Source organism: Bactrocera tryoni, chromosome 1 (genome assembly GCF_016617805.1).
Source record: "Bactrocera tryoni isolate S06 chromosome 1, CSIRO_BtryS06_freeze2, whole genome shotgun sequence".
Taxonomy (NCBI): domain Eukaryota; kingdom Metazoa; phylum Arthropoda; class Insecta; order Diptera; family Tephritidae; genus Bactrocera; species Bactrocera tryoni.
The window spans coordinates 73,897,091-73,923,838 of NC_052499.1; the positions used below are offsets into that span (position 1 = coordinate 73,897,091).

Here is a 26,748-nt window from a genome sequence, read left to right on the forward strand (position 1 = left end):
TAAATAACAGTGCAAATACATATGAATATGTGCAGAGAGCATGTACATTTAGTTAAAAAACTTTCAAAGATATATTACAATAAATTGCGTCTTTATGGTTATTATGCAAATAATTCCACTGAAACTGATATTAAACTTTACTTGAAACGTTTATTGTCTTTAAAATTTTCTACACAAAAATATTCATAATTTAAACATATACTATGAAATAAAGTAAAATATCTATTCATATTAAAAGGTTAGGCAGAAAGGATTTAGCAGTAGAGTAAATAATACTATTAGTTAATAATATTAGAATAATAGTTAATAAAATCTACAGATGTATGAATTTAGATACCAGTAAAAACAGTGTACATACAGACAATTAGATATAAATCGATTGAAAATATTATGTAAAATAATGTATAATTGTTGGCACAGGATTTGAAATTAGCATGAAAACTACAAAAAAAATGTTTTCCTAATCTAAACTCACCATATTCAGAATATGCTCATTACAACGTTAAGCTTTCGCTTTTGCTTTCGTATTAAACGGTGATTAAAACCTGCGAAAGATTAATAATTTGTATATAAAAATTATTTTAAAGACATACTCCTAAGCGTAATTGGAATTGAACTTCCCTCGAATCAGTTTTATGTTTATTCATGAACATACAATATTTTTTGCTTGTTTGTTTCAGTGAAAAGAGATTCTAATCCGTTCAGTGTTTTGAAGTAATCGTCAGTTGTATTAATATTCGTATTTAAATCGTAATTTAAAATTACAAAGAAATGCGTCACATCATGTTTGGATGGCGGTTGTATAATTTCTTCTTCGGAATCCTAATCATTTTCTATGGGACTAAGAGACATATTCGTTGGCTCTGAAGTATTCGGTTTTACAATATCGTCTGTTATAAATCCGGCGGTGCAAATCGCATTTTCCCACTCAATATAATCTGTAATAGTAACATTTAAAGGGATAAATACACGCGGCACTACGTGTGCAATTGTTTACAAAGTTAGATTTCCCCAAAAAAGTCGACTTACCATAGAGTTCGATTTATGTAAGGAAATTTGTATGAAATTTTACTTTTAAACGCTCTTGCCAATTCAGGAGTTCGAGTTATAGAAACTCGAGTTACGGAAGTTCAATTTTATTTTTATTTAAAAACAAAAACAAAATTGTGTGTCTTACATTCGAAGAAGTAAGAATAATTATTGTATTACAACCTACTTAGAAGTACAATTCAATGAAACTTCCATCTACCAGTGCAAACTTGTTACATTTCATTAGAAATTAAAATGTGTATTAAAATAAAAATATATTTTTTTTGGTGAAAAGTTATGACATCTGTTCAATTAGATACTTGGGTATAGTTAAACTTTTTGCTTAATAGTTGGATAAAATATGTATGTATCTGTATAGAGTAAAGAAAACGTATGTATGTATATATACAACTAAATAAATACACACAAAATAGCGTTATTACACACACATATATGCCACAAGGCTTGTAAATATGTGTGCATATGCAATATATGTAGCAGAGCTCACTAGATGCGGCATGATTTCAAGCGTCAAATTGGTTAAACCATTTAAAGTTGATAACTTTTGGTAGCGTTCTTTATTTTTAAACCATTTTGAGGTGTAAAAAATCGATATTTTGTGAATTTTCAGATCACATTCTTGAATGGTAAGCGTGAATTCGTTTTTATTTTTTAATTGTGGCTAATTTTATTTCAATATAATACTAACAACGCCTATATTCAGCTTTCAAGACCTTGAATCGAAAATCATCCTTTTGCTATTTCAAAGTTAATGAGCTCTGATGTGTACTAGGGGGGTTCTTATTATGTGTTTGTTAATTATATATCATTAATTCCATTATACATTCATATCCCTATGTCTGTTAATTAAAAAGTAAAAGTTAAAGTAAAAAATATTACAGGTGACTGCCCGGAATATGTTTTTCGTTGAGACAATTGAACCCAACCTTCTTTAATTATTTATTATGTCAATTATTATATACCTTATATATGTATTATTAAATGCAGAGAAAAAAGTGTGCCCCTAATACATACATGCATATTAATATTAAGCTATTACTTTACAATCAACAATAATTGTATTTAGCTAAAATAAAAATAATATAAATAAAAACTTTCATATAAAAGCAAGAAAAATTAAAAATGTTCTATTAAATGTGCATATGTAAGGTTCGTATTTACATATTCGTGAGCAGCACATCTTGTTGGTATTTAAAATATTTTTTTTACTCGCCCATAATTTATTTGTCTGCATTTCAATCATGATTTCAATACAAAGCACATGCTCATGCACGGGTTTCAGTTTTGAATAAATACCAAAAATATAAGCAAGCGCGATCTAACGAAGAAATATAACATTGTAGACAAAAAATCCAATTCGTTTCAGATAAAATGTTTGCCAACTTGTTGATATTCTGAAAGTCGGTCGTGTAACACCAAGGATGGCATTGTGTAAAAAAGATTTTTCGACGATTCTGAAATCTCTCTCGAATTACAATTAAAAGTGAAAAATCATTTCAATGAAATTCTTGAAGTTATCTCAAACGACTACGACGTAGTTCCAGAAAAATTCGATCGACATACCAAAATCATGGTGAAACTTACATAGACTTGCATGACTGGCAAACAATGTCTCCTACAGTTCAGAAAAAGCAGCCGAGGCTAGAAGTAAATACTTCCAACATTTTTTGAGTGGAGAGGGACAGTTATAGCCTGAATAGGCTATTATTAATATCGACTCATTGAGTAAATAGATAACCGAACAATAGGAAAACTATTTCCTGAGGAGACAATATGCTCTTGATAATGCGTCCAAGACTCGTGACTTCAAGTACTGAATACAAATGATCAAACACTAATTATTTCTCTTGGGTTAAAAAATAAATGAACAAGCGTTATTATTATTTTTTGTACTATTGTAATACATGTATGTATGTATGTACAATACATTTGTATATTAAAGTTTTGACTATTTTTCTCATTTTATAAATAAATTTAGTTTATTTGATCTGTGAAGGTTCAGTAGGTTATAGAAACTAAGTTATGTCGTACTAATGAAGAGCTTTGGAAAACTCAACTAACTCCATGCCGCGAATACAGCCTGTTTATATATGTACATGTGAGGGCCATAAAAATAGAATGTATGCAATATGACATCGGATTAATTGGTTGTTCAATTTGCTAAACGCATTTATCATTAATTTGCATACAAATATACTTTCATAAGTAAATACAGTACATGTACATGCATGCATGTGTGGAGATAACAAATTGTTATACTTGTCGTATGAGTAACTTTAAATGCAGTTTTAACATATCAGATGAGCCGTAGGAATACCAAATGCAAAGAACTCAGCGCATTTAGTTAGAAATATTTTAGAATACAGAATAAAAACTAGTTTTATTTATATACTCTTATGTGGCATTCATCATAAGATTATTGCTGAAGAATTTTCCCCCTGCAGAAGCTAATCTGAAATAACTGAGTGTAGTTTTTTATAGAAATTCATAATTAATACCCATTTAAGAAGGATAAGCTTGGCCAAGGTAAATTTATGCGCGATTTTTGTAGTATTGATTTTCAAAATAAAGATTTTTTAAGAAATATCGTAATTTAGTTTCTTTTCAGTACAATTTTATTATAATCTTTACATGGGGCTGATGAAATTTTCCGAGTCAACTTTAATTGCCGTTATTGCGCCGTACTTATGGACGTTTTCATTATTTGCTGTTGTAATGCCGCCATATTATATACTTCGTGCGGTTCCAACAAATCGCCACTGGATTTTGTATATTATTCGCATAGTTTTCGTACTTTATATGCTAGCGCAATTTGTGATCAGCTTCTGGGTCACTTATACCTATAATGTGCTGCTCAGTGGTTTTTTGATGCGCAACTCTTTGGATATTATGACTTGTGTATTAAGTATTGGCATTAATATCGTACAGCTTGTAGTGCAAATAACGGTATATGTACAAGCGTTAACCAAACACAATTTATTACGCGACGTCCTCAATGATATTGTCCAACTAGAATCGGATATACGAAAACACTTAAGGACCGATTTTCCATTGGCATCTTTTCGCTGGCGTTTGGGGCTTCGTGTTGGCATTTGGTTCGTGGTGGTTTCGACTTTTGTACCTTACCTGAGCTATATGCTTTACACTCAATATTTTAATCCAATTAAGCGTGGAATTATTGTTTTTTTCGGCACAATAATCCATTTCAAAGGAGTTGAGTATTGTATTAGTGTACAAACGATACAGGAGCTCTTACAACTGGTGCAGCAGCAGTTGGTACATTTGAGACGAGAGCTGGTGCGCTGTGAAAGAGTGGAGCTGCGTTTTAGTTTATACGATGACTTGCAAACGAACCAGAAGCTTTTGGCACGGGTGTGGAATCTTCTCAATCAAATTGAACGCTATTTTTTCATTCCAATGCTTATGCTTTTCTTCATCAATGGATTCGCTATAATACAAGCTATACATTGGGCTTACATCAATTTTGAGCGTGATAACTTGAATTTGCGTTTATGTAAGTGTTATTATCGATGTTTAAACGCATCTTCTTCGAACCTGTCATTCAATTTATACAAATATGTGTAGTCAAATTATTTCGAACTACGAGTTTTTCCTATTGGCTTTCTATTTACACTTTAGGTCTATTTTGCATTCCAAATCGGTTCAAAAAAAAAACTCATTACTATCCCGTTTCTTATCAAAATAAGTACTTTTGAAATTAACTCAATAAATTTCGGTATTAAAGTTAAGAATATCACTATATTGAGCTTCTAAAAAATCGAATAAAAGAGGCAAAAAAGTCTCATTGAATATGTGTATACCATTCTCATACTAACTAAAACTGATTAATGTCATTTAGGAATGTTTTGTAGATTTACTTTTTGTGAAGAAACTACTTCACACGAAGATTCTAGATTTAAATACCAATAAATTTTCTAAAAATATTTTGAAACTTTATGCTAATTTGCAATATTTTAATTTATTTATACATACATATTTAGATCGCATAATATACACCGTCATGATAATTCTGGCTTTGCTCATACCCTGCTATCTAAGTCAGTGCTGCATTGATGAGGTATGTTTTTAATTTATTCACAAATATATAATTTTTCTCCTTTAAAAAAATAATCGAACGTAAACAATCTCTTTATTTTCAATTTAAAATGTACCTTAATCGCTTTACTTGTCCCATGTAAAATATTTCTTAAGATTTTTTCATCTTTTGCATTCAAGTTTTTATCTTTAAAGGAAAGAAGCAATATTGAACACAGGATACTCTAAAACAAAATTTAGCATTCTACAATAAAGACCTTCTAGGATTTTCCATAAAAATATTCACCTAAAATTATAAGTAGTTAAAGTTATGCATCAAATGTACAGAGCATTCATATACCTTATAAATTATTTGTTACTTATACGCCACGGAGCACTGCTTTGGAGATAAAAAAACTTACTTTAAAAGAACAACTCGTTAAATACGATTGACTCGTACACATGTACATATGTACTTTGTTAAATAATGACGTTCATCAAAAATTTCATTCATATTGGCGTGAGCTTTGGTGGAGTGGTAAAAATTGTAATAGTAATCAACTCAATATCAAATTTATCACAGGAATTTGAAATAATGATTTCGGTATTTATTGAACATACGATAATATCAATTAGGAGAAGCTACACGTGAAAGTACTTTACTATAGTAACAAGCACTCCAATTCGAAAAAGTTTAATCAAGTAAGATTAGACAGATCACGAGATCTAAAACTGTTTTAACCCTTATAGAAAAATGCATATGCCAATTTAAACTAGAAAATAACAACGGATTAACCTCTTTGAAAAATCTCAATTCAAAATCGGAATTTTTACTTTTTTCAGTTTATGCCTTTGTTGAAATGTACACACGTATCGATTATATTGAATTATTTTTACAGTACAATCGTTTCGGTACAATTTTGCACAAGTTGAAGACCATGGGCATTGATGAGCAACTCAATATGCGTTTACAGGAGTATTCGCTTCAATTGATGCATCAAAAGATGCTCTTCACCTGTGGTGGCTTCTTTGACATAAACTTGAAAAATTTTGGAGCGGTGAGCAAATAAGTATGAATGAAAAATTCTCAATTCATTAAACAAATTTATCTTTATAATTATTTAGATAAGTCTAACAATCACGACTTATATTGTTATACTAATTCAATTTAAATTACAAGCAGAAACTGAGAAGAAATCGAATATCGGAATTCGTTTTGAATAAAATGATTATTTTAAACAATTGATAACATGTACAAAGCACTAACTTGAAATAAAATAAATGCAAACGGAAAGAAATTTCATGTAAAAGTTGAATTAAATTATTTAACATTTCGCTACGTTAGGGTTGGGGGAGATTACCTCCAATGCACAAGCCTTCGGTATTTTTTGGTTCGATTTCTTTTCTTTACTATAATCACGCCTTTACTAGAGCCAAAAGTACTTATATATTTAGATACCTCTATATGCATATGTAATTTTACTGGATTTGGAGTTTTTGAAACTATCTTGTTTGATAGAATTTCTCAATATAGCAATCTGATATTTTCTATTTACGTTAACAATCTGCCTTTGAGGCGGGACTGACTCCAAACTCCATATGTATATCTACATAAAAAAATATTTTCCATATCATTATTGCTTTATGACCCAAGAGAGCAACTTAATTCTAATCATTTACTTAAAAATATTTAAATGATTAATCAGTGCATTTTATATACCCGCAAGATGTTCCGTAGAGCATAGTAGCTTTTTAACTCTTTAAATATAATTAAGATAACTCACTTATTGGCTAATATAAGATGTATAAAGTCACCTGGAAGTTCGAAAACCTTTAACCCATATGACTAAGTGATAAGGGCAAGTATTGACCCGATTCAACCCATTTTTGACACGCAGATATGCTACTATCAGGAAAGGATTCTCTCTGAATTTCAATTATACAAGTACATATATCTCGCACATTGACCGATGTTTTCGGTAAAAACTCAGCTATAAGTACTGGGTCCACATATTCGGTGCCTTTTTTTACGTAATTTTTAGTCATAAGGTGGCATACCTCAAATGCACTATTCATGCAAGGTTTCATCCTGATATAGTAATTCTTTTTTTATTTGTATACTGGAAAGTGGAAATTTCAAATGGAATTTAGAATTGTGTTATATGGGAAGTATGTAGGTGTGGGTGTGGTCCCATTTCGCCCGTTTTCACACTGTACATGTGTCAGGGAAATGTGACATGCCAAATTTGGTTGAAATCGATGAATCGGGACAATAGATATGTGATTTCACCTAAAAATAGTCTGTGCCACGCCCAACGTCGAATATTGATCTCGGCTCCATTAAAGCCCTCCTATACCATCTTGGTATGGTCGGACTGAGTAGGCAATTGAGAAGCAAAGTCCTCTCTCGACGAATAAAAGCCAAACTCTAAAAGTCACTCATAATTCCCGTCCTGCTATATGGTGCAGAGGTCTGGACAATGACAACAAGTGATAAGTCGACGTTGCGAATTTTCGAGAGAAAAGTTCTGCGAAAGATTTATGGTCCTTTGCGCGTTGGCCACGGCGAATATCGCATTCGATGGAACGATGAGCTGTACGAGACATACGACGACATTGACATAGTTCAGCGAATTAAAAGACAGCGGCTACGCTGGCTAGGTCATGTTGTCCGAATGGACGAAAACACTCCAGCTCTGCAAGTACTCGACGCAGTACCCGCCGGGAGAAGCAGAGGAAGAGGAAGACCTCCACTCCGTTGGAAGGACCAAGTGGAGAAGGACTTGGCTTCGCTTGGAATATCCAATTGGCGCCAAACAGCGAAAAGGAAGAATGACTAGGGCGCTGTTGTAAACTCGGCTATAATCGTGTAAGCGTAAGCGGTGTCCACGCCAATAAAGAAGAAGAAGATACCATCTTGGAGGTAGAATTTAATGTCTCTGGCGTTTTTAGTTATTGATTTATCGCGCTTTAAATAGATTTTAACAGTACATACAGTAACAGGAGTGAGCTGGGTTATCTTCCGATTTCATACATTTTCACACAGTCGGTAGGAGTTCTTATACTTGTTATATTACCGCTAGATAAATTTGGTTGTTTTAGCTGAGGTGGTTTAAGTGATACATACATTAAACTTATTAGAGGGCGGGGCCACGTCCACTTTTTCAAAAATTTTTTCCCAGACGTACCCTTTGCTACTGCGATACTCTGAGTCAATTTACAGTTTTATATCTGAATTTAGCTATTAGTTATGTCACGTGGCAGTGGCAGTTTATTCTACAACAGAACTTATTTCACATATCATGAGGTATTTCGTGGAGTGTATAAACAAATTTTTTCGGAATTTTTTGATGACATCTGTCGGAGAAGTGGCTGGATGAATGAGATGCGCTTTTTCACTGGCGGACACTATTTCTCATGTTTGGATCATCTGAAACACAAAAACCCAATTTATTCTTAAAAAGTACGTGAATGGTTATCGTCGCTACAAGAAATCATGTAAAAATGATAAACAAAAAAGTAATTAACGTTTTTTTTAATTTTCCCCCATGTTTTTTTACACACATTTTTCATAACACGACGAAAGCAGGCGTTTTGTGAACATTTAAGAAAAGCAAATCGGTTGAGTAGTTCGACCGGAATCATGTCCGCCAGTTTAAAAAAGTGTGTTTTGAGAAAAACGAGTTTAAAGTTTGAGGTACTGAAAAAGCATACAAAGATATAAGACATAAACGTTGAAAAATGCACATACCCCTAATCGGCTATGGCTTTTCGAAACCTTCTAATGAATCCGATCGGATTTGATATTTATGTAATTAAATACACTTGTTAACTTGTCTAGACATAATGACTTATTACTCTAGTTGACATTCGAATATGTCGAACCTTTCGGTTGGATTCATACCGCATATGTATTCGGTCAATAAGTAAGATTATTAAGAGAAATTAATTGGACATTTTTTGTTGCCAACCATATGATTTGGCGTCAAAAAGTTATGAAATCTGTGCAGATCTTGCTTCAGAATTCATATATCTTATAATAAAGTGTGATAGACACCGGATAAAATAATCATGAGGACTGTAACATTCGGCCACACCCGAAAGTAGTTTTTCCTTACTTGTTTACTTTATATTTATTTAGAATTAATGTGATATATTTCAATTAATTTGATGACTTCGCTCTATTCCTTTACATTATTGGTAGTCTCTATTAAGTGCTAGCTCCTACAACGACGTGCACAAATGGACAACTTGTGCCCTGTGATATTTTCGGGATCAATATTAGTCGTCGCTAATAGACCATACCTTTGGGTACTCACGTTTTTTGCAAATTTGTTACCACCTTATTACATATTACGCAGGAGTTCAACAAATCGTCAATTGTTATTATTTCTAACACGCATTATTTTTGCATTATATATACTGTTACAAGTGGCCATTAGTTTTTGGATTGCATATAAAAACAGATACTTTCTTATTCATTATGTGAGAAGAAACTCCCTGGACAGCAAAACTTTTATTATGACCGCTGGCATCATTATCGTGCAGGTTACGGTGCAACTAGTGATTCTTACTCAAGCATTGACTGGACACCAATTACTTCGGAGCATACTCATCAATGTAGTGCAACTGGAATCGGATATACGAAAAAATTGTACAGCCGTGTATTCGTTGTGTGTCATCCGCTGGCGTTTATTCTTACATGTAGGAATTTGGATACTAGTAACCTGCACTTTCGAAGTGTATGTAAGTTATGAATTGTGTCCTGCAGAATACACACCCCTTATTTATATGCTCTCGATATTTGGAGTTGCACTAATTCGAATGAAAGGAATTGAATATTGTATTAGTGTGCAAATGATACAGGAGCTGTTAAACCTGGTACAGCAACAAATGATACATTTGAAACGGGAACTGGTGCGCTGTGAGAGAATGGAGCTGCGTTGTTGTTTATTTGCTGAATTGCAAGCAAACCAAAAACTGCTCGCCCGTGTCTGGGATCTACTAAATCAAGTGGAGCGATATTTTTGCATTCCGTTATGTATGCTATTCTTCTACAATGGATGTTTAATCATACAAACCATACATTGGGGCTATATTAATTTTGAGCTTGATGATTTGAAGCTCCGCTTATGTAAGTTTTTTGGTATTATTAATTATGTGTGTATATGTATATTGTATAATACATTATTTTATGCAATTGAAACATTATGTATGCACATATGAGAGTCAAAATTTATGCTTATTTAGTACGTGGCATTCTTCTTAGATTCTTATGTCACATTGTGAAAATGGACGAAATCGGATAACAACCATGCCGACTTCCCATATAGCACAATTTTAAATTCCACTTGATTCGTATATTTTCCAGTACACAAATCAAGAAACAATTAATCTAACGGGATAAAACTTTACCAAAAATTGTTTAAATCCAATGAGAATTGCTCAACCCCCTAGTTACTGAATATTCAGACCCCGGTAACTATAGTTGACTTTTGATCGCAAATGTCGGTAAATGTGTGATATATATAAATCAAGAGATCCTTCTCTTATAATGGTATGTCTGTATGTCAAAAATGGGTTGAATCGGACCAATATTTCCCTTAGCACCCATATACCCCACCCATAAAAGGATTTTTGAACTTCGGGGTGACTTTGTACCGCATATATCGGCCAATATGTGAGTCATCCCAATGAAAATAAGAGAGCGTATTTTATTTATAACAGTGCATCTTTGTGCCTATAATAGATAAATTTGAGCGAAAACTTGGCCTAGCCCGTATATAAATAATATCAGGATTTTCGAACATCCGGCAAACTTTACTCTATATGATTGGTTTTTTTGTAAGTTGCAAGAGTATAAAATATTCGATTGCACCGAACTTAGCCCTTCCTTATTTGTTTATTTATAAAATAATATATAAAAACAACAAGAACCGACAACTTCGATTGCACCGAAGCTATAACACCCGTCTCTGGTATATTTCTTTTATCATATCCACCACTATAAGCTATATTGCTGCGATATCGGCGGTTCCAACAATCAGTTTTTAAAGAGAAAAGCTCGTATGTAAATCGATATCTCAAAAACTGGACCAGGTTAAATCGTTTCAGCGTGGCACGCTGATCTCCGATGTGGTAAACCCAGTTCACGACATAATTAGTTGGATTATCAAACAATAATAACCTCTAACACATTCACTTACTTGATATTCAAAGTACAACGTTGCTCCTTATTGTATTCGTACGTTTGCTATCAGATGGCTTATTTGAACATTTACTAATTAATTTTCGAAAATACATGCAAGCGTACATACACAGCTGTATTTGAATGAAGATATATATAAACTTATATCTGACATAACCTGATAACCAAACCAATCATGATAATAAATAGACATATTATTTGTTTAACATTGGCAAATATTAGTAAAAGGCACACCAGTGGCTATTAAAAGTTAACCGTTACAGTTGTTATTGAGTGCAGGTAACTCCAAGTTCACACAAGTGAATTATGCGTCCAGTGAAATTTGCCGAATCCGCGTTAATTGCCGTTATTACTCCTTACTTATGGACATTTTCATTATTCGCTGTTGTGATGCCACCATTTATGATGTTGCGCAGGACACCCTCCGATAGGCTTGGATTTTGTATAATTTTCGTAATATATATACTGTTTCAATTGACTGCAAGCGTCTGGATGGAATATTTTAACAGTGTGATGATCGGTCGTTTTGTGTACACAAACTCTATGGATAGTATGACTTATATTTTAAGTCTTGGCATCAATATCGTACAACTCATAGTACAAACAGTGATCTATACCCAAGCATTAACCGGATACCAACAACTTCGGAGCATACTAGACAGCGTGAACCAGCTAGAATCAGATATACGACAGCATTGTGCAGCCGTGCCTACATTATATTCTATGCGTTGGCGATTTCATCTGCGTATAGACATTTGGTTACTGATAGTTTGTGTTTTTCTGCCGCCACTGACTTACGCTCTCGCTACGACTACACTAACAACACTTTCTAAATTCATTATTGTATTTTGTTCCGTGTTGATTCAAATGAAAGGAATTGAATATTGTATTAGTGTGCAAATGATACAGGAACTGTTACATCTGGTGCAGCAACAGCTGATACATTTGAAACGAGAACTGGTGCGCTGTGAGAGAATGGAGCTGCGTTGTTGTTTATTTACTGAATTGCAAGCAAATCAAAAACTGCTCGCCCGTATCTGGGATCTACTAAACCAAGTCGAGCGATATTTTTGCATACCATTATGTATGCTATTCTTTTACAATGGATTTTTAATGACGCAAACCATACATTGGGGCTATATTAATTTTAAGCTTGATGATTTCATGCTGCGTTTATGTAAGTTTATTTAGTGTGTTTATGTATTAGAAAGACATTATATAGTTTCGGTTTAACTTTTCATAAAAATTCACCAGCCATTCTAAGTCGGCTTAGGGCTTACTCTTCTCACAATTGGTTAATAATTGTTAGTTCGTTGTAAAATCAGTTTAACAAGCATTAATTTCAAAATGGCATATAATTGGTTTACACTTTCTTAGGTCGCATTAGCTACATTGTCTTGTTGATAATTTCGTTGTTTATACCCTGCTACCGGAGTCAATGCTGCATTGATGAGGTAATATTAAACTCCTATAATTTTTTCATAAAATATTAAGTACGCTCTGGGTATGCTAAATTACTTTTTGCTTTTCTTTGCAGTACAATCGATTCGGCACAATATTACATAAATTGAAAACGGTTGGGATCGACGAACAACTCAATATGCGAGTACAGGAGTATTCGCTTCAATTGATGCATCAAAAGATGCTCTTCACTTGTGGTGGTCTCTTCGACATAAACCTGAAGAATTTTGGAGCGGTGAGAAAACAAAGTACAAAGAATAATAAAGTTTTCTAAAAGCTCGTTTTCTTTCCGTAATAATTTAGACTATCTTAACCATTGCCACTTATATTGTTATACTAATTCAATTCAAATTACAAGCTGAAACGGGAAGGAAATCGAGAATTGAAGCGCGAATTGAATAAAACTGTCATAAACGTACAAACTGTTATCGCAAATGGAATTGCTTTAATATTATCTGTACCAAAATTTGAAGAAAAGCTATAAATAAATATTTTGTCCTAAAGCCGACACTTAGCTTACTTCTTAGAGATGTGCAAGATTAACTATTTACTGTTGATAATTTGTATACCCTGAACAGGGTATATTAAGTTTGTCACGAAGTTTGTAACACCCAGAAGGAATCGTCGGAGACCCTATAAAGTATATAGATAAGTGATCAGTATTTCGAGCTGAGTCGATTTAACCATGTCCATCTGTCTGTCCGTCTGTCTGTCTGTCTGTATATATACGAACTAGTCCCTCAGTTTTTAAGATATCGTTTTGAAATTTTGAAAACGGCATTTTATCTTCAAGAACCTGCTCATTTGTCGGAACGACCGATATCGGATCACTATAACATATAGCTGCCATACAAACTGAACGATCGGAATCAAATGCTTGTATGGAAAACTTTCACATTTGACAATATATATTCACGAAATTTGGTATAGGCTATTTTCTAAGACAACAATGTAATCTCCGAAGAAATTGTTCAGATGGGTTAACTATAGCATATAGCTGCCATACAAACTGAACGATCCGTATCAAGTTCTTGTATGGAAAACTTTCATATTTGACAAGATATATTCACGGAATTTGGTATAGATTATTTTTTAAGGCAACAATGTAATCTCTATAAAAATTGTTCAGAACGCATTACTATACAATATTGCCCAGAAATATATTGTAAAGGGTGATCCATTTCGAGGTTCCCTACTATTGCAAAAAAAAAAAAATATTAAGTTTGCCCAGAAATATATTGTAAAGGGTGATCCATTTCGAGGTTCCCTACTATTGCAAAAAAAAAAAAAAAACACAGAAACTTCAAATTTATTAGGGAATGTTTATTATCATTTGAAAAAACATTCTTTGGCATTTATTTTTTAAAGATAATCTCTTTCAAATGTTGGCCGCCGCTACGTCTTAGATGGTGCATCCGTTGAGCCCAATTTTCAATGACTCATTTGAGCATTTTGAAAGGTAACTAGCGAATGACACGCGTAATGTTTTGCTGGAAGCTGGATTGTCCGCATAAACTTCAGACTTTACATTTCTAACAATCAGATATCACACGATCTTGGTGGCCAATCGACAGGCCCAAAACGTGAAATTATCAGCTTACTGAAGTGTTCCCTCAATAAATCCATTGATTGATGCGATGTGTGGGAAGTTCAATTTCAGGCATCAATTAGTGGATTATCATGGCGCACGGTTACGTTTTCAGTGGCATAATTTTTGAAAAAATATTGACCGATGATTCCATCGGCCCACAAACCACACTAACCCGTTGCCTTTTTCTCGATGAAATGGCAGCTGTAAAATCTCTTCATGTTGCTCTTCGTTCCAAATGCTTTTGACGAAAACGTCGGATCTTCTTGAAACTTTTCAAGAGCCCATAGAGCGATTGATCAATTTAAGATCTCTACTTAAAATGCGCCAAGTCGTTCCATACGTCAGTCAGAGTTGCTGCGTACTGCGAAACGATTCTCCACAATCTTCAAACTAGTCTTTCAGTTTTCGTCTTTTCGCCAAAAATGTGTTCAATTAGTCAGAAGAGCCGATAGCAGACCATTGTAGCGTATATCTGCTATTTAAATTGACCGCTAATATCATATTCTTGTATGGAAAACTTTTTTTATTTGATAAGACTATTTACCAACATATAGTATCGGCCACTCAAACTATCCCATGAAAATTGAGAAGGTAAAGAATTCGGTGCAGCCAAAGTTAATATTTTTCTTGTGTTATTTAAAACTTGTTTTATAAAAATTTCTTTTACCAAGTAAAGAATTTTCTTTATTTTAAAATACCTAGGGCTCAACTCGTAAAAACGTGAGGTTAACCACCAACATGTCGAATGTGGGAATATGTGTTTGAATTTACTATGCAGTACTATAGCTATCACATTCCATACGATAAACAATTCCTTTATAAACATACAACATACGTATGTATGTATGGTATATTATATGTGGACATTGGAATACGTGGCGTATAAGTGACATTTAATGCAATTTAGAATATCAAATCTATCTCAGATCGCTTTTATAAAGATTGATAAAATAAGCGTTTAGTAATAATTTAATTTGTAAAATGCCAACGTTTGCTATTTCATATTCACACTATATTTTCGTAAACATAGAAAACAGTTTTCAATGAGTGTTAGTAGCTGTGAATTCATAGAAGTCAGGTACAAAATGCGTCCAGTGAAATTTACCGAATCTGCGTTACTAACCGTTATTACACCTTACTTATGGACATTATCATTATTCGCCGTCGTAATGCCACCAATTTTGATTTTACGTAGGACACCATCCGATCGGCTTTGGTTGTTCCATCTATTTCGATTTATTTTCGCAGTTTACACATTACTTCAATTGTCTGTTGGTTTTTCGATAGAGCATATAAAGAATATCGTGGTTAGTAGATATGTGTGGGAAAACTCTGTGGACGACATGACTCGCATTTTAACCATTGGCATCAACGTCATGCAAATCATGGTGCAAATAGTGCTCTATACTCAAGCATTAACTGGACACCAACAACTACGCAGCATATTCACGAAAGTAGCGCAAATAGAATCGGATATACGAAAACACCATACAACAGTCTGTTCGTTGTGTGCCGTTCGTTGGCGGTTTTGTCTACGTATCGGAATTTGGTGGGTCGTAGTTTGCGTCTTCCTACTGCAATTGAATTATGCGCTCTCCGACCACAACCTGGCACCGCGTTTTCGTTGGATAAATGTGGTGTTCAGTATGTTATCACAAATTAAAGTCGTAGAATATTGTGTTTGTGTGCTATTGATACAGGAGTTGCTGCATTTGGTCTATCAACAGCTGGTGCATTTGAGACGAGAACTGGTGCTTTGTGAAAGCGTTGACTTGCGTTGGAGTTTATATGTGGAATTGCAAACTAATCAACAGCTACTGGCTCGTATCTGGCAGCTATTGAGCGAAGTAGAGAGATATTTTTGCATTCCTATGTCTTTGGTGTTCTTCTATCACGGATTTTCAATAACACAAACTATACTTTGGGGTTATACCAACTTAGAACAAGAGGATTTTAATTTGCGTTTATGTACGTTTAGTAAAACACTAAATACACCTATAATTAAATTTCATGCTTTTAGATCGTACTGCCATTGCCATTATGATAATTGCTAGTTTGTTTATACCTTGCTATTTGAGTCAATGCTGCATTGATGAGGTAATATTCAAAGGCTAAGGTAACAGGTGAAATATTTACATCGTTAAATAATTCTAAACTCAATATCAAAGTTGACTCGGACAGGCAGATTTAAAGTGTCTGCGCAAACTGAATCGATATAAATTTTTAAGTTCATGTCAAGTTTGATCTCTATATATCAATTAGTGTGTGTTTGGTTATTGAAAATGTTACAGAGGTGCTTTGGAGTTGTTCGGGGTTCTTTTGATTAATGTTTCGGTATGCCAATACCAGACTTGTACCAAAAAGATCTGCATGATCCTGACTTTGTAGCCAAACACGTCAGATTTGGTTTCCTGTGACTTGTTTTTTTTTTTTTTGAAACTGAAAATTCTGCACGCCATGAGTCCATTGATCTAAAATATAAAAATCGCCAGAAAAACTTTTGGCGTCGTAAACAAACGGCCTATTGACATACGGAAATCAAACTTCATACGAACATAAAAAGGTTGTAGCAATCCAGCCATCATTGTTGATCTTAAGTGAATATAGCAATATTTTTTTTATATTATTTTATGCTAGTATAACCGATTTGGCACTTTACTACACAAACTGAAAACTGTGGGAATCGACGTAAATCTGAGTATGCGTTTACAGGAGTATTCGTTCCAACTTATGCATCAACAAATGCTCTTCACTTGCGGTGGTCTATTCGATATAAACTTGAAGAACTTTGGAACGGTGAGCTTATATATTTAATATATACATATAAAATTGTTGAATTTTATATATGGTTTTATAATTGATTAGATAATCCTGACGATTACAATTTACGTCATTATATTTATTCAGTTCAAACTGCAAGCGGTAAAAGAAAGGAAAATCCAGCAAGGAACTAGTTTTGTTTAAATTTCGATTGAACCATTAATTGTTACCTTTAAGTACTAATTTTGTACATGACCGTACAATATTTGGAACACATGACAACAGAATGTTAGTTAAGTACTAAGCAACCTAGTTTAGACTCCTTTTTTTTTGTTACAGTTTATATTAGTTCACATTTATCAACGTATGTATGGTTGTGCATGTGCAAGAAATATAAACGTAATTAAAAATGTTTGATTGGATCACAATATAGTATTAAGGATTGATATTGAATGTAGATAAATATGCAATAAAGAGAATTATTACATCAAAATATAAATGGGTAAGGAGAGTTGGTCAGCACACATTCGTTTCCTTTCGGTTTATAGTGTGCTATTGAACTCGATATTTGAAATGGCGCAATCGGAGCTGACGATATTCCAAGTATCGCTGCAACTTTTCCAGCGTATAATGGTTATAATGGGAGTGATACCGTATTCAAATTACTGTAGCAGCAAACCAGAAATGTCTTGTCGAAAGAGTTTTATGTTGAGTTTACACTTTCTGGTAGTGTTTGCTCTGACTGGCTTCTTAATAAATGAACAATTAAAGCATGTACAAGAAGCAATCTACAATGTTAATGACGTCTTTTCATCGGTTATAGATGGTCTCGGCTTTAGCACTTTAATATTGGTTCAACTAATAGCACATTTGGAGAGCACCTACAAATCAAGTATGTATCCGGACATTTTCAGTAAATTTGAACAAATGCGAATGTTGTTATTACAAAAATTTGGAATACAGTTCGATTTGTCAAAGCTAAAACTGTGTGTCTACATGCTGCAAATTCTCTTTACACTCTACTGTGGTTTGTTATTAATGCTAGTGGTAATAATGGGTCTACAGTCAACACCAGCCGTCCGATTGATAATAAGCTTACACGCAGAGCTAGTGTTAAAGATCAAATTATTCGAGTTTATGTGTTTCATTATTGTATTCATAATAATGATCTGTAATGTATGTAGAGCAGTTAAGCAGCATTGCAAGCGGTTGGAGGCGACACGATTTGAAAGTAGCTTTCAGCGACGTGAATGCTTATTAGGATTTATAGCACTGCAAGACTTGCATGCTTTGCTTTGGGAGAATGTGCAGCTGTTAACGGACTACTTTGAATGGAGTTTACCAGGATTATTCGCAAAGCAGCTTATTGACTTAACACTTTTAGCATATTGGGCATTTTTAAATCTAGAAACCGCCACATCGATAGTAATTAAATATTGTAAGTAATCACTAAAACAACAAAGGCCATATTATTTTCTTGTAATTTACCCCCCATAGATTTAATAGTTATTTGGTTTATGCAAATATTTATTTTAACGGTTGCATGTTTCCTTTGCTCCATCTGCGAACGAAAGGTGTGTGTTATTACAATTTCAAGGGTTCATAAACTTATTTTCATTCTCCGCTTAAGGACAGAGAATTACGTTCGTATTTTAGAACTTGTCTAAAAGATCGTCAGAATCTGCTGCTAATGCGGTGCATGCATCGAATTTCAATGCAACTATGGCAGGAAGCAATTACATTTGTGGCCGGAAGTTTTGTAACGATTAACATTGGAACACTCGGTAAAGTAAGTAACTTCATTGTTGAGCGAAAATTGGTTTGCATTTCATATACATATGTTCTTAATTAACAAAAATATGTTTCAGTATTTTTTCACCGTCAGTATGTACATTGTAATTTTGATACAATTTCGGATGTCAGTATAAATAACACCAAATAGGAAAGCTTACATAAATAACTGTATGTATATAACGTGCATGTATGTATTCTGAAAAACTTACATTTCTTTAATTATTCCACAAATTCTTTTTCAACTTAATTGAGATCTTTATTTTATGTGTAATTTCTATAATTGAAGGTATTTGCATACTATACTAAGCAAACAACTTAAAAATGGCGGTTAACAAAAGCTTTTATATGGAGTATCCTGCTAATTTGACAACCTAAGATGGCCGTACGTATGTACATATATGTTAAATACTTGTTTAGTCTGATTAATGGCCGCCAAAAAATTACACCTCAAATTTTAAATAAATATTGAAGGTAAAATTGTTAAATTAACAAATAACAAACACAGACTAACACGACTCTTGATACTTCTACAAATCAAAAAGATATTAGCAGTAATTTTAAAGTAAATCAAATATTAGGCTGGCATCGCCATATGCTTAAACAGACGGAAATAAGCAATCAGCTGTTCTTTCATTTATTCATTCTTACCATGTATATTTTGGAATCACTTTAACCTACTGTATTGTTAAAACAATATTGCATATGCAATCCTTTGATTTTTCTGTTAAAAGTATACAATTCTTTGATTGGCTGCAAATTTTCTTATCTGTATAATGGTTGATGGTCAATAATTCCGTTTAAAATTTACTATTTTTCCAAAAAAATCGTTTTTTTTTCTATAATAGTTTGGAGATTTTTGGTTAGCGGCAACCCTGCATGTTATTATGATTACAAAAATAAATACACTTGTTATAAGTCATCCGTATCAGTAGCTACTAGTTGGATCATTTCGGAATTTATTAACTTGTATAACATTTTTATACCCATGTGGAATAAGAGTGGAAATATTAATATAAATACAGTAAGTATAATCGTATTGGTGTTTATAATTGCCCTACATTGTACTATAAAATTTTATCCCATTAGAACTAACCAACGTACGTACTTGTTGCACACACATCTAAATTTGTTTGTACATAAATATTTATGTGTAATACCACATTATACAGAATATTTTGTTAATCAATAACACAGCAATATCAGTAAAATGAACTTTTATAAATTTGATTATAACCGCACCGAATGGGAGATACCTGATATTTATCAAAAAGCTCAACCAGTTGGGTCCGGTGCATATGGGCAGGTGATTAAAGCTCTTGTTGATGGTACAGATATGAATGTAGCTATTAAAAGACTGACGCGTCCTTTTCAATCGGCTGTGCACGCTAAGCGCACTTATCGCGAGATACGTTTATTGAAGCATATGGATCACGACAATGTCATTGGGTTGCTCGACGTATTCCATCCCCATGATAAAGATGTAACACTCAAATCATTTGAACAAGTCTACTTAGTAACACAATTTTTGGATGCCGATTTAAATAATATTATCAGAACTCAACGACTTTCAGATGATCATGTGCAATTTTTGGTATATCAAATACTTCGAGGTCTTAAATATATTCACAGTGCAGGCATAATCCATCGCGATCTGAAGCCGTCCAATATTGCCGTTAATGAGGATTGTGAATTACGTATTTTAGATTTTGGACTAGCTCGTCCAACAGAAAGTGAAATGACCGGTTATGTAGCCACAAGATGGTATCGTGCTCCAGAAATTATGCTAAATTGGATGCATTATAACCAAACCGTCGACATTTGGTCCGTTGGTTGTATAATGGCGGAATTACTTACAGGACGCACTCTTTTTCCAGGCACTGATCATATAAATCAGTTGAATCTTATCATGGAAATATTGGGTACACCACCTGATGACTTCATGAAGAAAATATCATCAGAAAGTGCGCGTAATTACATAAAATCGCTACCACCGATGAAACGACGCAACTTTAAAGAAGTATTTAAAGGTGCTAATCCACTTGCTATTGATTTGTTGGAGAAAATGTTGGAACTCGATTCAGAAAAACGTATTACAGCAGAGCAAGCACTAGCGCATCCTTATATGGGAAATTATTCGGAACCAAGTGACGAACAAACTTCGCCTCTATACGACCAAAGCTTTGAAGACATGGATTTGCCAGTAGAAAAATGGAAAGAGTTAGTCTTCAATGAGGTGAAAAATTTTAAAAGGCCTGCATCGTTCACAAAAATGTTAGATGAAATCAAGAAAACATAGAAGCGAGGATGTACATTTTTTTGTATGTATGCTCAAATGGTATTAAATGCTAAATATAATGATGAAAAAAGTTAAAATATATATATATATATATATATATATATATATATATATGTATATAAATTAAAATAATAATGTTAATTGTTAATGTAAAAGTGTATTTTTGTAGTTATTTGTTCATGTTTTTGTGTATTTACTTTTAGCCATAAATTCAATGTCAGTGCCTTATTAATATCCTGAAAGCTAACAATATATATTAAATTGAAATGTATTATTTAACGTAGTACAAAAATATGTACATTATACCATATTTATAGTATTTGTTTATACATTTATGTAAGTTTTATATTATACGTATACGTGTGTATACTGATCCCATTTGTACAGAAAGCTAACTTATTGATATGATTGTTTTGAAATAAAAATTTGCTGTCACCTTTTATATGTGTATATTATATCTTTATTGCAAATAAAAATTGATAAAAGCCTTATGCGATATGGTATATGTCGAACTTTATACCCCTCTTTGAATGTGAAATGATACGCTTATAGTAAAATCAATGAACATAAGAACTTTGTGCACTCACGCAATCTTCAAGTCAGTCAATTTAGTACTTTTACTCAAAATACATATATTTATGCATACATAATATGTAACTTCATGTAAATTTATTAGATGAAACATTACTATTTGGTTGTGGTTACAATAATTGGGATTTTAAAACAAATAACTTCAGCATTGCTCGCGTTCTCTGCTACCCACATCATTGTACCACGTATCTGCAAAAAGTAATCCAGTATTAAACAAGATAATAAAAATAAGTAATTTTCTAGTATCCTGAAATGGACGAATATTTCAAAACTTACATTAGGAAGAGTGCTGCTTACAAAAACCTCAGCAAGATAGGATTTTCCATCGCTTTCATCAAGTAAACAGCTTTTTTTATCGTCACAAGGATCTGGAGTAATGACGGCGTTTGTTTTAATAGCATTAAATATCCAACGAACGTTGTGCCTTAAATACGAAGTATTTTCCCCTATAACAAAACAAAATGTAAATAAATATGAATGAATAAATAATAGTATTCATACTATTACTCATAAATACACTTAAATATATTAACTAATTATTTTTATTAAAAAAAAATTCGATTTAATTTTTTGGAATAAAAATTAAATTTTCAATTTTAAATTCCGATTTTTCAAGATGTTGGAATTAAAGATTAATATTTAAATTTTTGATTCTGATTTGATTGGAATTATTTTTAATCCAAGATGTTTGGAAATATAATTTGAAAATTTTAGTTTAATAAAATAGTAACAATTAAACAATTTTCAATCAAAACAAGATTTCACTTCGTACGAAATATTATAAGAATCACGTTTCCAATTACATAAGTGTCAATCACTGTTAACTCTATTACTAAGAATCATTACTGAGGTGGAATCTAGTTTTACGGTTAATTTCTTTATGAATAAACATTTATACTGGAATGTAAATATAAAACCATAAAATGTAAATGAGATTGTTGGCATTTCAAATTCACTCTACTAAAAATAAACACATATTGGTAATACTGGGCATTGAAGTGTATTCCAGTTATGTTTTATTTTGTATAATGCGTAATATCATTACTAAGTAAATGAGCTAGATTTTAATAAATATACATATAGCTTTATATGGTATATAATTGCACTCACCGTTGTCATCAAAAATAACTTTTACCGTCACAGTTGAACCTCGAGTCATTTGGCAAGGTATTGCAGAACAGCCTGAAACACTAACATACAGTACATCATATTGAGATCCTAAACGAATAAAGATATTTCAGATGTTGAGTTGTTTGGCATGCAATAAATTTTTTTATTGTATGTACATATACATACATATACATACATTTGTTAACAATTTTGTAAAATTCCGAAAATTATATTGAAAACAAATTTGAATAATTATTTCCTCTCAATTTCTATCTCATAACCGCTCGAATCGCTGAATTTATGTACAGTTTGGAAATATATGTATGTATGTAAATAAAACATAAAGTCTTTTATAAATTAAATTTATTACCTGCTTAAATAATTTAACTTTTGTTCACAGTCTATTCTTATTCTCCTTAATATTTGATGTTTTCAGAAACCAGTTCCAAAACACTAATTTACTAATTTTATGAGTAAGTATAATAAATTTTTGAAAGGCTTGTTAAAGTTAGCTTTGAAAGATTTTCCTGTTGGGTGTTTAGCTTGACCGGCTTTATCATATACCTTCGTAAACTATAAGTATGTGTATGCAAGCACAGATCATAACAATTAATATTAAAGGCTATTAAATTCAAGTAGGTAGCAATGAAAAGCATTGTTATACTTCTTTTTGTGTTTTCTTGATAAGCATAGGTAGCGTTCAGGTGAGCAAATACGTCAATAGTAAATAGCTGTACGTGTCGTTTTATCAGGGAAAAAATCTGGATTAAAAAGCAGTAAATCATGAATAACTTTGATTGAATATTTAATACATACACATGTGGTTATATTAATATGTATTCATATTTGTAAATTGTAAAAAGCTTTGACAAATGCTGCTTTACATACATCCAAGTATATTTTTAATGCTAAATAAATAAAGGCTCCAATTGTAATTCTATAAATATATACAAAAAGTAAGGAAGAGCTAAGTTCGGGTGTAACCAAACATTTCATACTCTTGCAACATGCCAGTACCAAACGCAGGGAAATACTTACAGCGGCATAAGGTTTGTTAGTTATATGCGGTCTAGGGCAAGTTTTCATCCTGTTTGTTATATGAGAAGTAGGCGTGAATTTGGCCAAGATGGGTAGAGTAGGTCCTGAGGTATGGATTTTCACAGAAATGTGGGTGGTGCCATGCACATCGTCCACTTTTGTTTCCGGCATGTTCAAAGTCCATGAGTCTCGTCTTAGTTGTAAAATTTAAAGTCTCTGACATATTTATTTAATGATTTATCGCATTTTTAGTAGTTTTTAACAGAACCTGAGTGAATTCGGATATTGTATCTGAAGTATTAAGCCTCTTCTTAAAACTTTTAGCCCACAGATGCTGCTGCGACCCCGGTGCCAAATTACAGTTTTATTTCTTAATTTAGTGCTTTATTATAGCATTTTATAGATTTTTAATGGCGTTTTGTGTACCAAGATGTCCTCACTTTTTGCCAAGGAACGCATGTACCAACTTCCATTAAAATATCTTATGTTTTACTCAAGTCATCGCTTGTACAGACGGACGGATGGTTAGGCAGACAATCACTGGGATTCCAACTCGTGTCATCATCCTGATTATTCATATATAACCCCTTATCTAATTCGATTATTTTCAGGTGATACAAACAATCTTTAGACGAAAAAAACTATTATACTCTGTAGCAACATAATTCAAGAGTATCAATATGTACACTTCTATACTTTTCTCTATCTATGTACATATGTATATTTTCCATATTTTTATTTCGAAAAGAAATTTTACAAATTATAAAAACAATAGCCAAGATATTTAATTAATTGGCATCAGTGACCAAATTTTTATCTTGAGTGTGGGACATTATCTTTTCGTTAAATTATTATAATGAATCCAAATATAATTTAATTAATAACAGCAGATAGAACTACAGTATGCGCCAAATATTGGATGCCTTAACATTTCGTATAGAAATTAGTTAAATTAGTTTAAAAGAAATGAGTTATCGCAATTAAATAGCATAGCTAAATATTCTTATTTATTTCATTTCACTTAATTGCTCATAATTAGTTTTGTGCTACTATTCATGAATTTTGCTCTCTAAAGACATGTTAACACAATAGAAAAGGATACTGAATCCTTACATATATGATCGTATAGATATGCGCTTTGTAATCGAAAAAAGATTAATATATATTTTACCCTGTTCAGGGTATAAAAAGGAGATAACATATACATATGTTTATGTCTAATCGCAGCATATAAGCAATGCCGCCTAAACTAAGAAATTCCCACAGCTTTGTATCATAAATTAAATACCACTTCAAAATTTTCGTAATTCTTCCAATTATTGTATTCAATTCGTAGGTTTATATTAATGTGTGTATGTGTGCAAATTCAAAATTTTTGTGAAATTACTGTTAGTCCTACAGATAGGTCGATTTTTGGTAGCAATTAAACGATAATGCTTCGTCATTGTTTATACCGACAATACAAATTATTATGAGAACACAGAATAATATTTTGAAATTTAAACGTTGATATATTTTAAATTTAGAGGCTAATTAATAGAATTCTCAGGAGATTATTTTCCTATTAAAAAAAACATAACAACTTTCGTATCTTTACATAAGCATTCACATTCGCGATCAATAATAAACTATAGTTAAAAAGGCTTAACAAAAACATTTGTTTGTGGCTTTGAATTGGTTTCTAAAAAAATTGTTTAGGTTAGTTACTCCAGTATTATAGGTCTGTACAAGTATTCTAAAATTATTACCCTGAACTCTTAGAACGAATTTTAAATGTTTGAAATGTGGACATCGCTTAATTTTCTGAAGACACATTTTGGAATTCCAATGAATTTTAGTATACTGCTTCTGAACTTTGATGCTTGTTCCATTTATCTTAAAGATTTTATATTTATACAATGAACAGGTTTATACCCTTTTAATCTATGTTTACCATGAAATTTGTAACACTCAAACCTTTGGAGACCCTATAAAATATATGTTTGTGTATGATCAGCGTGATGAGCTGAGCCGATTTAGTTATAGTATTTAGTCTGTTATATGCGAACCAGTTTTTCCAGTTTTGAGATATCGATTTTGTACAGGTTCTTTTCAAATAGTTCAGATCGGACTACTATAGCATATAGCTTCCATACAAACTGAGCGATCAAAATCAGGTCGTAGTGTTATAGTTTCGGTGCAATTTAAGTTAACGTTTTTTTAATTTTTTAATACATTATTAATTTTTTAATAAATATCTCTAACTTTGCTAACTCATCTTATCAAGATGTCCCTAAAAATTGTAATTTATCACGTTTGTTTGTAATTAAAAACGAGCTTTGTTCGTAATTAAAAAACTAAACATTAATTTATGCCGATACGCTAATTAGTTACTTGTTTTCTATACTTACCGCAGTCTTCAAAGGGTAGAGTACGCAAACTTAATAATCTCTTGTAAACTTCTTTTGATGCACTTTGTACATCTATTGGCTCTACAGCTGTAAATGTCAGCCAAAACACATTACATAAATACATTAATTTTAAATAAAAGAATTTAACGTGCATTTTTCTTGCTTTTCGATGCCGATGTCAATAATTAGTTGTCGATGAAGAAGCGTTTATTTTTTACTTAGCGTAACGTATAATGCTTGTATTGCGTTCAATATATAACTGGCGAAAGTAATTTGATTAGGCAGAAGGTAGCACCTGATATGGTAGCGGAATTTCTAACGATCATATTTGATTAAACGTTTTATACTTTTTTCTTCCTTTCTAACACTAATGCAATACATTCATTTTTCTTTGGTTAATTGAGCGTCGCAAATGTAAATTAAA

At 32.5% G+C, this 26,748-nt stretch overlaps 6 protein-coding genes across 7 annotated transcripts; 5 read left to right on the forward strand and 1 right to left on the reverse strand.

The window, feature by feature from the left end:
* The first annotated feature begins 2,982 nt into the window (after nucleotides 1-2,982).
* LOC120778680 (putative gustatory receptor 98b) lies at nucleotides 2,983-6,373 on the forward strand. Of its 2 annotated transcripts, XM_040110617.1 has the most exons (5): nucleotides 2,983-3,576; nucleotides 3,648-4,564; nucleotides 5,052-5,128; nucleotides 5,985-6,143; nucleotides 6,211-6,309. In XM_040110617.1, the coding sequence occupies exons 2-5, from the start codon at nucleotides 3,682-3,684 to the stop codon at nucleotides 6,307-6,309; spliced, it is 1,218 nt and encodes a 405-aa protein (XP_039966551.1). In that variant the 5' UTR covers nucleotides 2,983-3,576; nucleotides 3,648-3,681. The 2 variants fall into 2 exon arrangements, with proteins under 2 accessions (XP_039966551.1, XP_039966560.1); XM_040110626.1 differs by having other exon boundaries at nucleotides 2,983-4,564; nucleotides 6,211-6,373.
* A 5,226-nt stretch (nucleotides 6,374-11,599) lies between these two features.
* Nucleotides 11,600-13,163, forward strand: LOC120766788 (putative gustatory receptor 98b). Its single transcript, XM_040092485.1, has 4 exons — nucleotides 11,600-12,470; nucleotides 12,671-12,747; nucleotides 12,831-12,989; nucleotides 13,058-13,163. Exons 1-4 carry the CDS (start codon nucleotides 11,600-11,602, stop codon nucleotides 13,154-13,156), a joined length of 1,206 nt encoding a protein of 401 aa, XP_039948419.1. The 3' UTR covers nucleotides 13,157-13,163.
* A 2,267-nt stretch (nucleotides 13,164-15,430) lies between these two features.
* Nucleotides 15,431-17,430, forward strand: LOC120767030 (putative gustatory receptor 98b). The gene is made up of 4 exons (XM_040092876.1): nucleotides 15,431-16,313; nucleotides 16,366-16,442; nucleotides 16,983-17,141; nucleotides 17,211-17,430. The coding sequence occupies exons 1-4, from the start codon at nucleotides 15,431-15,433 to the stop codon at nucleotides 17,307-17,309; spliced, it is 1,218 nt and encodes a 405-aa protein (XP_039948810.1). The 3' UTR covers nucleotides 17,310-17,430.
* Nucleotides 17,431-17,678: 248 nt separating this feature from the next.
* On the forward strand, nucleotides 17,679-19,991 carry LOC120776157 (putative gustatory receptor 98a). Its single transcript, XM_040106770.1, has 3 exons — nucleotides 17,679-18,530; nucleotides 18,736-18,894; nucleotides 19,986-19,991. The coding sequence occupies exons 1-3, from the start codon at nucleotides 17,679-17,681 to the stop codon at nucleotides 19,989-19,991; spliced, it is 1,017 nt and encodes a 338-aa protein (XP_039962704.1).
* LOC120768274 (mitogen-activated protein kinase p38a-like) lies at nucleotides 19,817-21,272 on the forward strand. Its single transcript, XM_040094877.1, has 2 exons — nucleotides 19,817-19,920; nucleotides 19,986-21,272. Exon 2 carries the CDS (start codon nucleotides 20,107-20,109, stop codon nucleotides 21,193-21,195), a length of 1,089 nt encoding a protein of 362 aa, XP_039950811.1. The 5' UTR covers nucleotides 19,817-19,920; nucleotides 19,986-20,106; the 3' UTR covers nucleotides 21,196-21,272.
* A 558-nt stretch (nucleotides 21,273-21,830) lies between these two features.
* On the reverse strand, nucleotides 21,831-26,729 carry LOC120768283 (NPC intracellular cholesterol transporter 2). The gene is made up of 4 exons (XM_040094889.1): nucleotides 26,325-26,729; nucleotides 22,897-23,004; nucleotides 22,063-22,232; nucleotides 21,831-21,975 (listed from the first exon to the last, which is right to left on the reverse strand). Exons 1-4 carry the CDS (start codon nucleotides 26,476-26,478, stop codon nucleotides 21,883-21,885), a joined length of 525 nt encoding a protein of 174 aa, XP_039950823.1. The 5' UTR covers nucleotides 26,479-26,729; the 3' UTR covers nucleotides 21,831-21,882.
* Nucleotides 26,730-26,748: the final 19 nt, after the last annotated feature.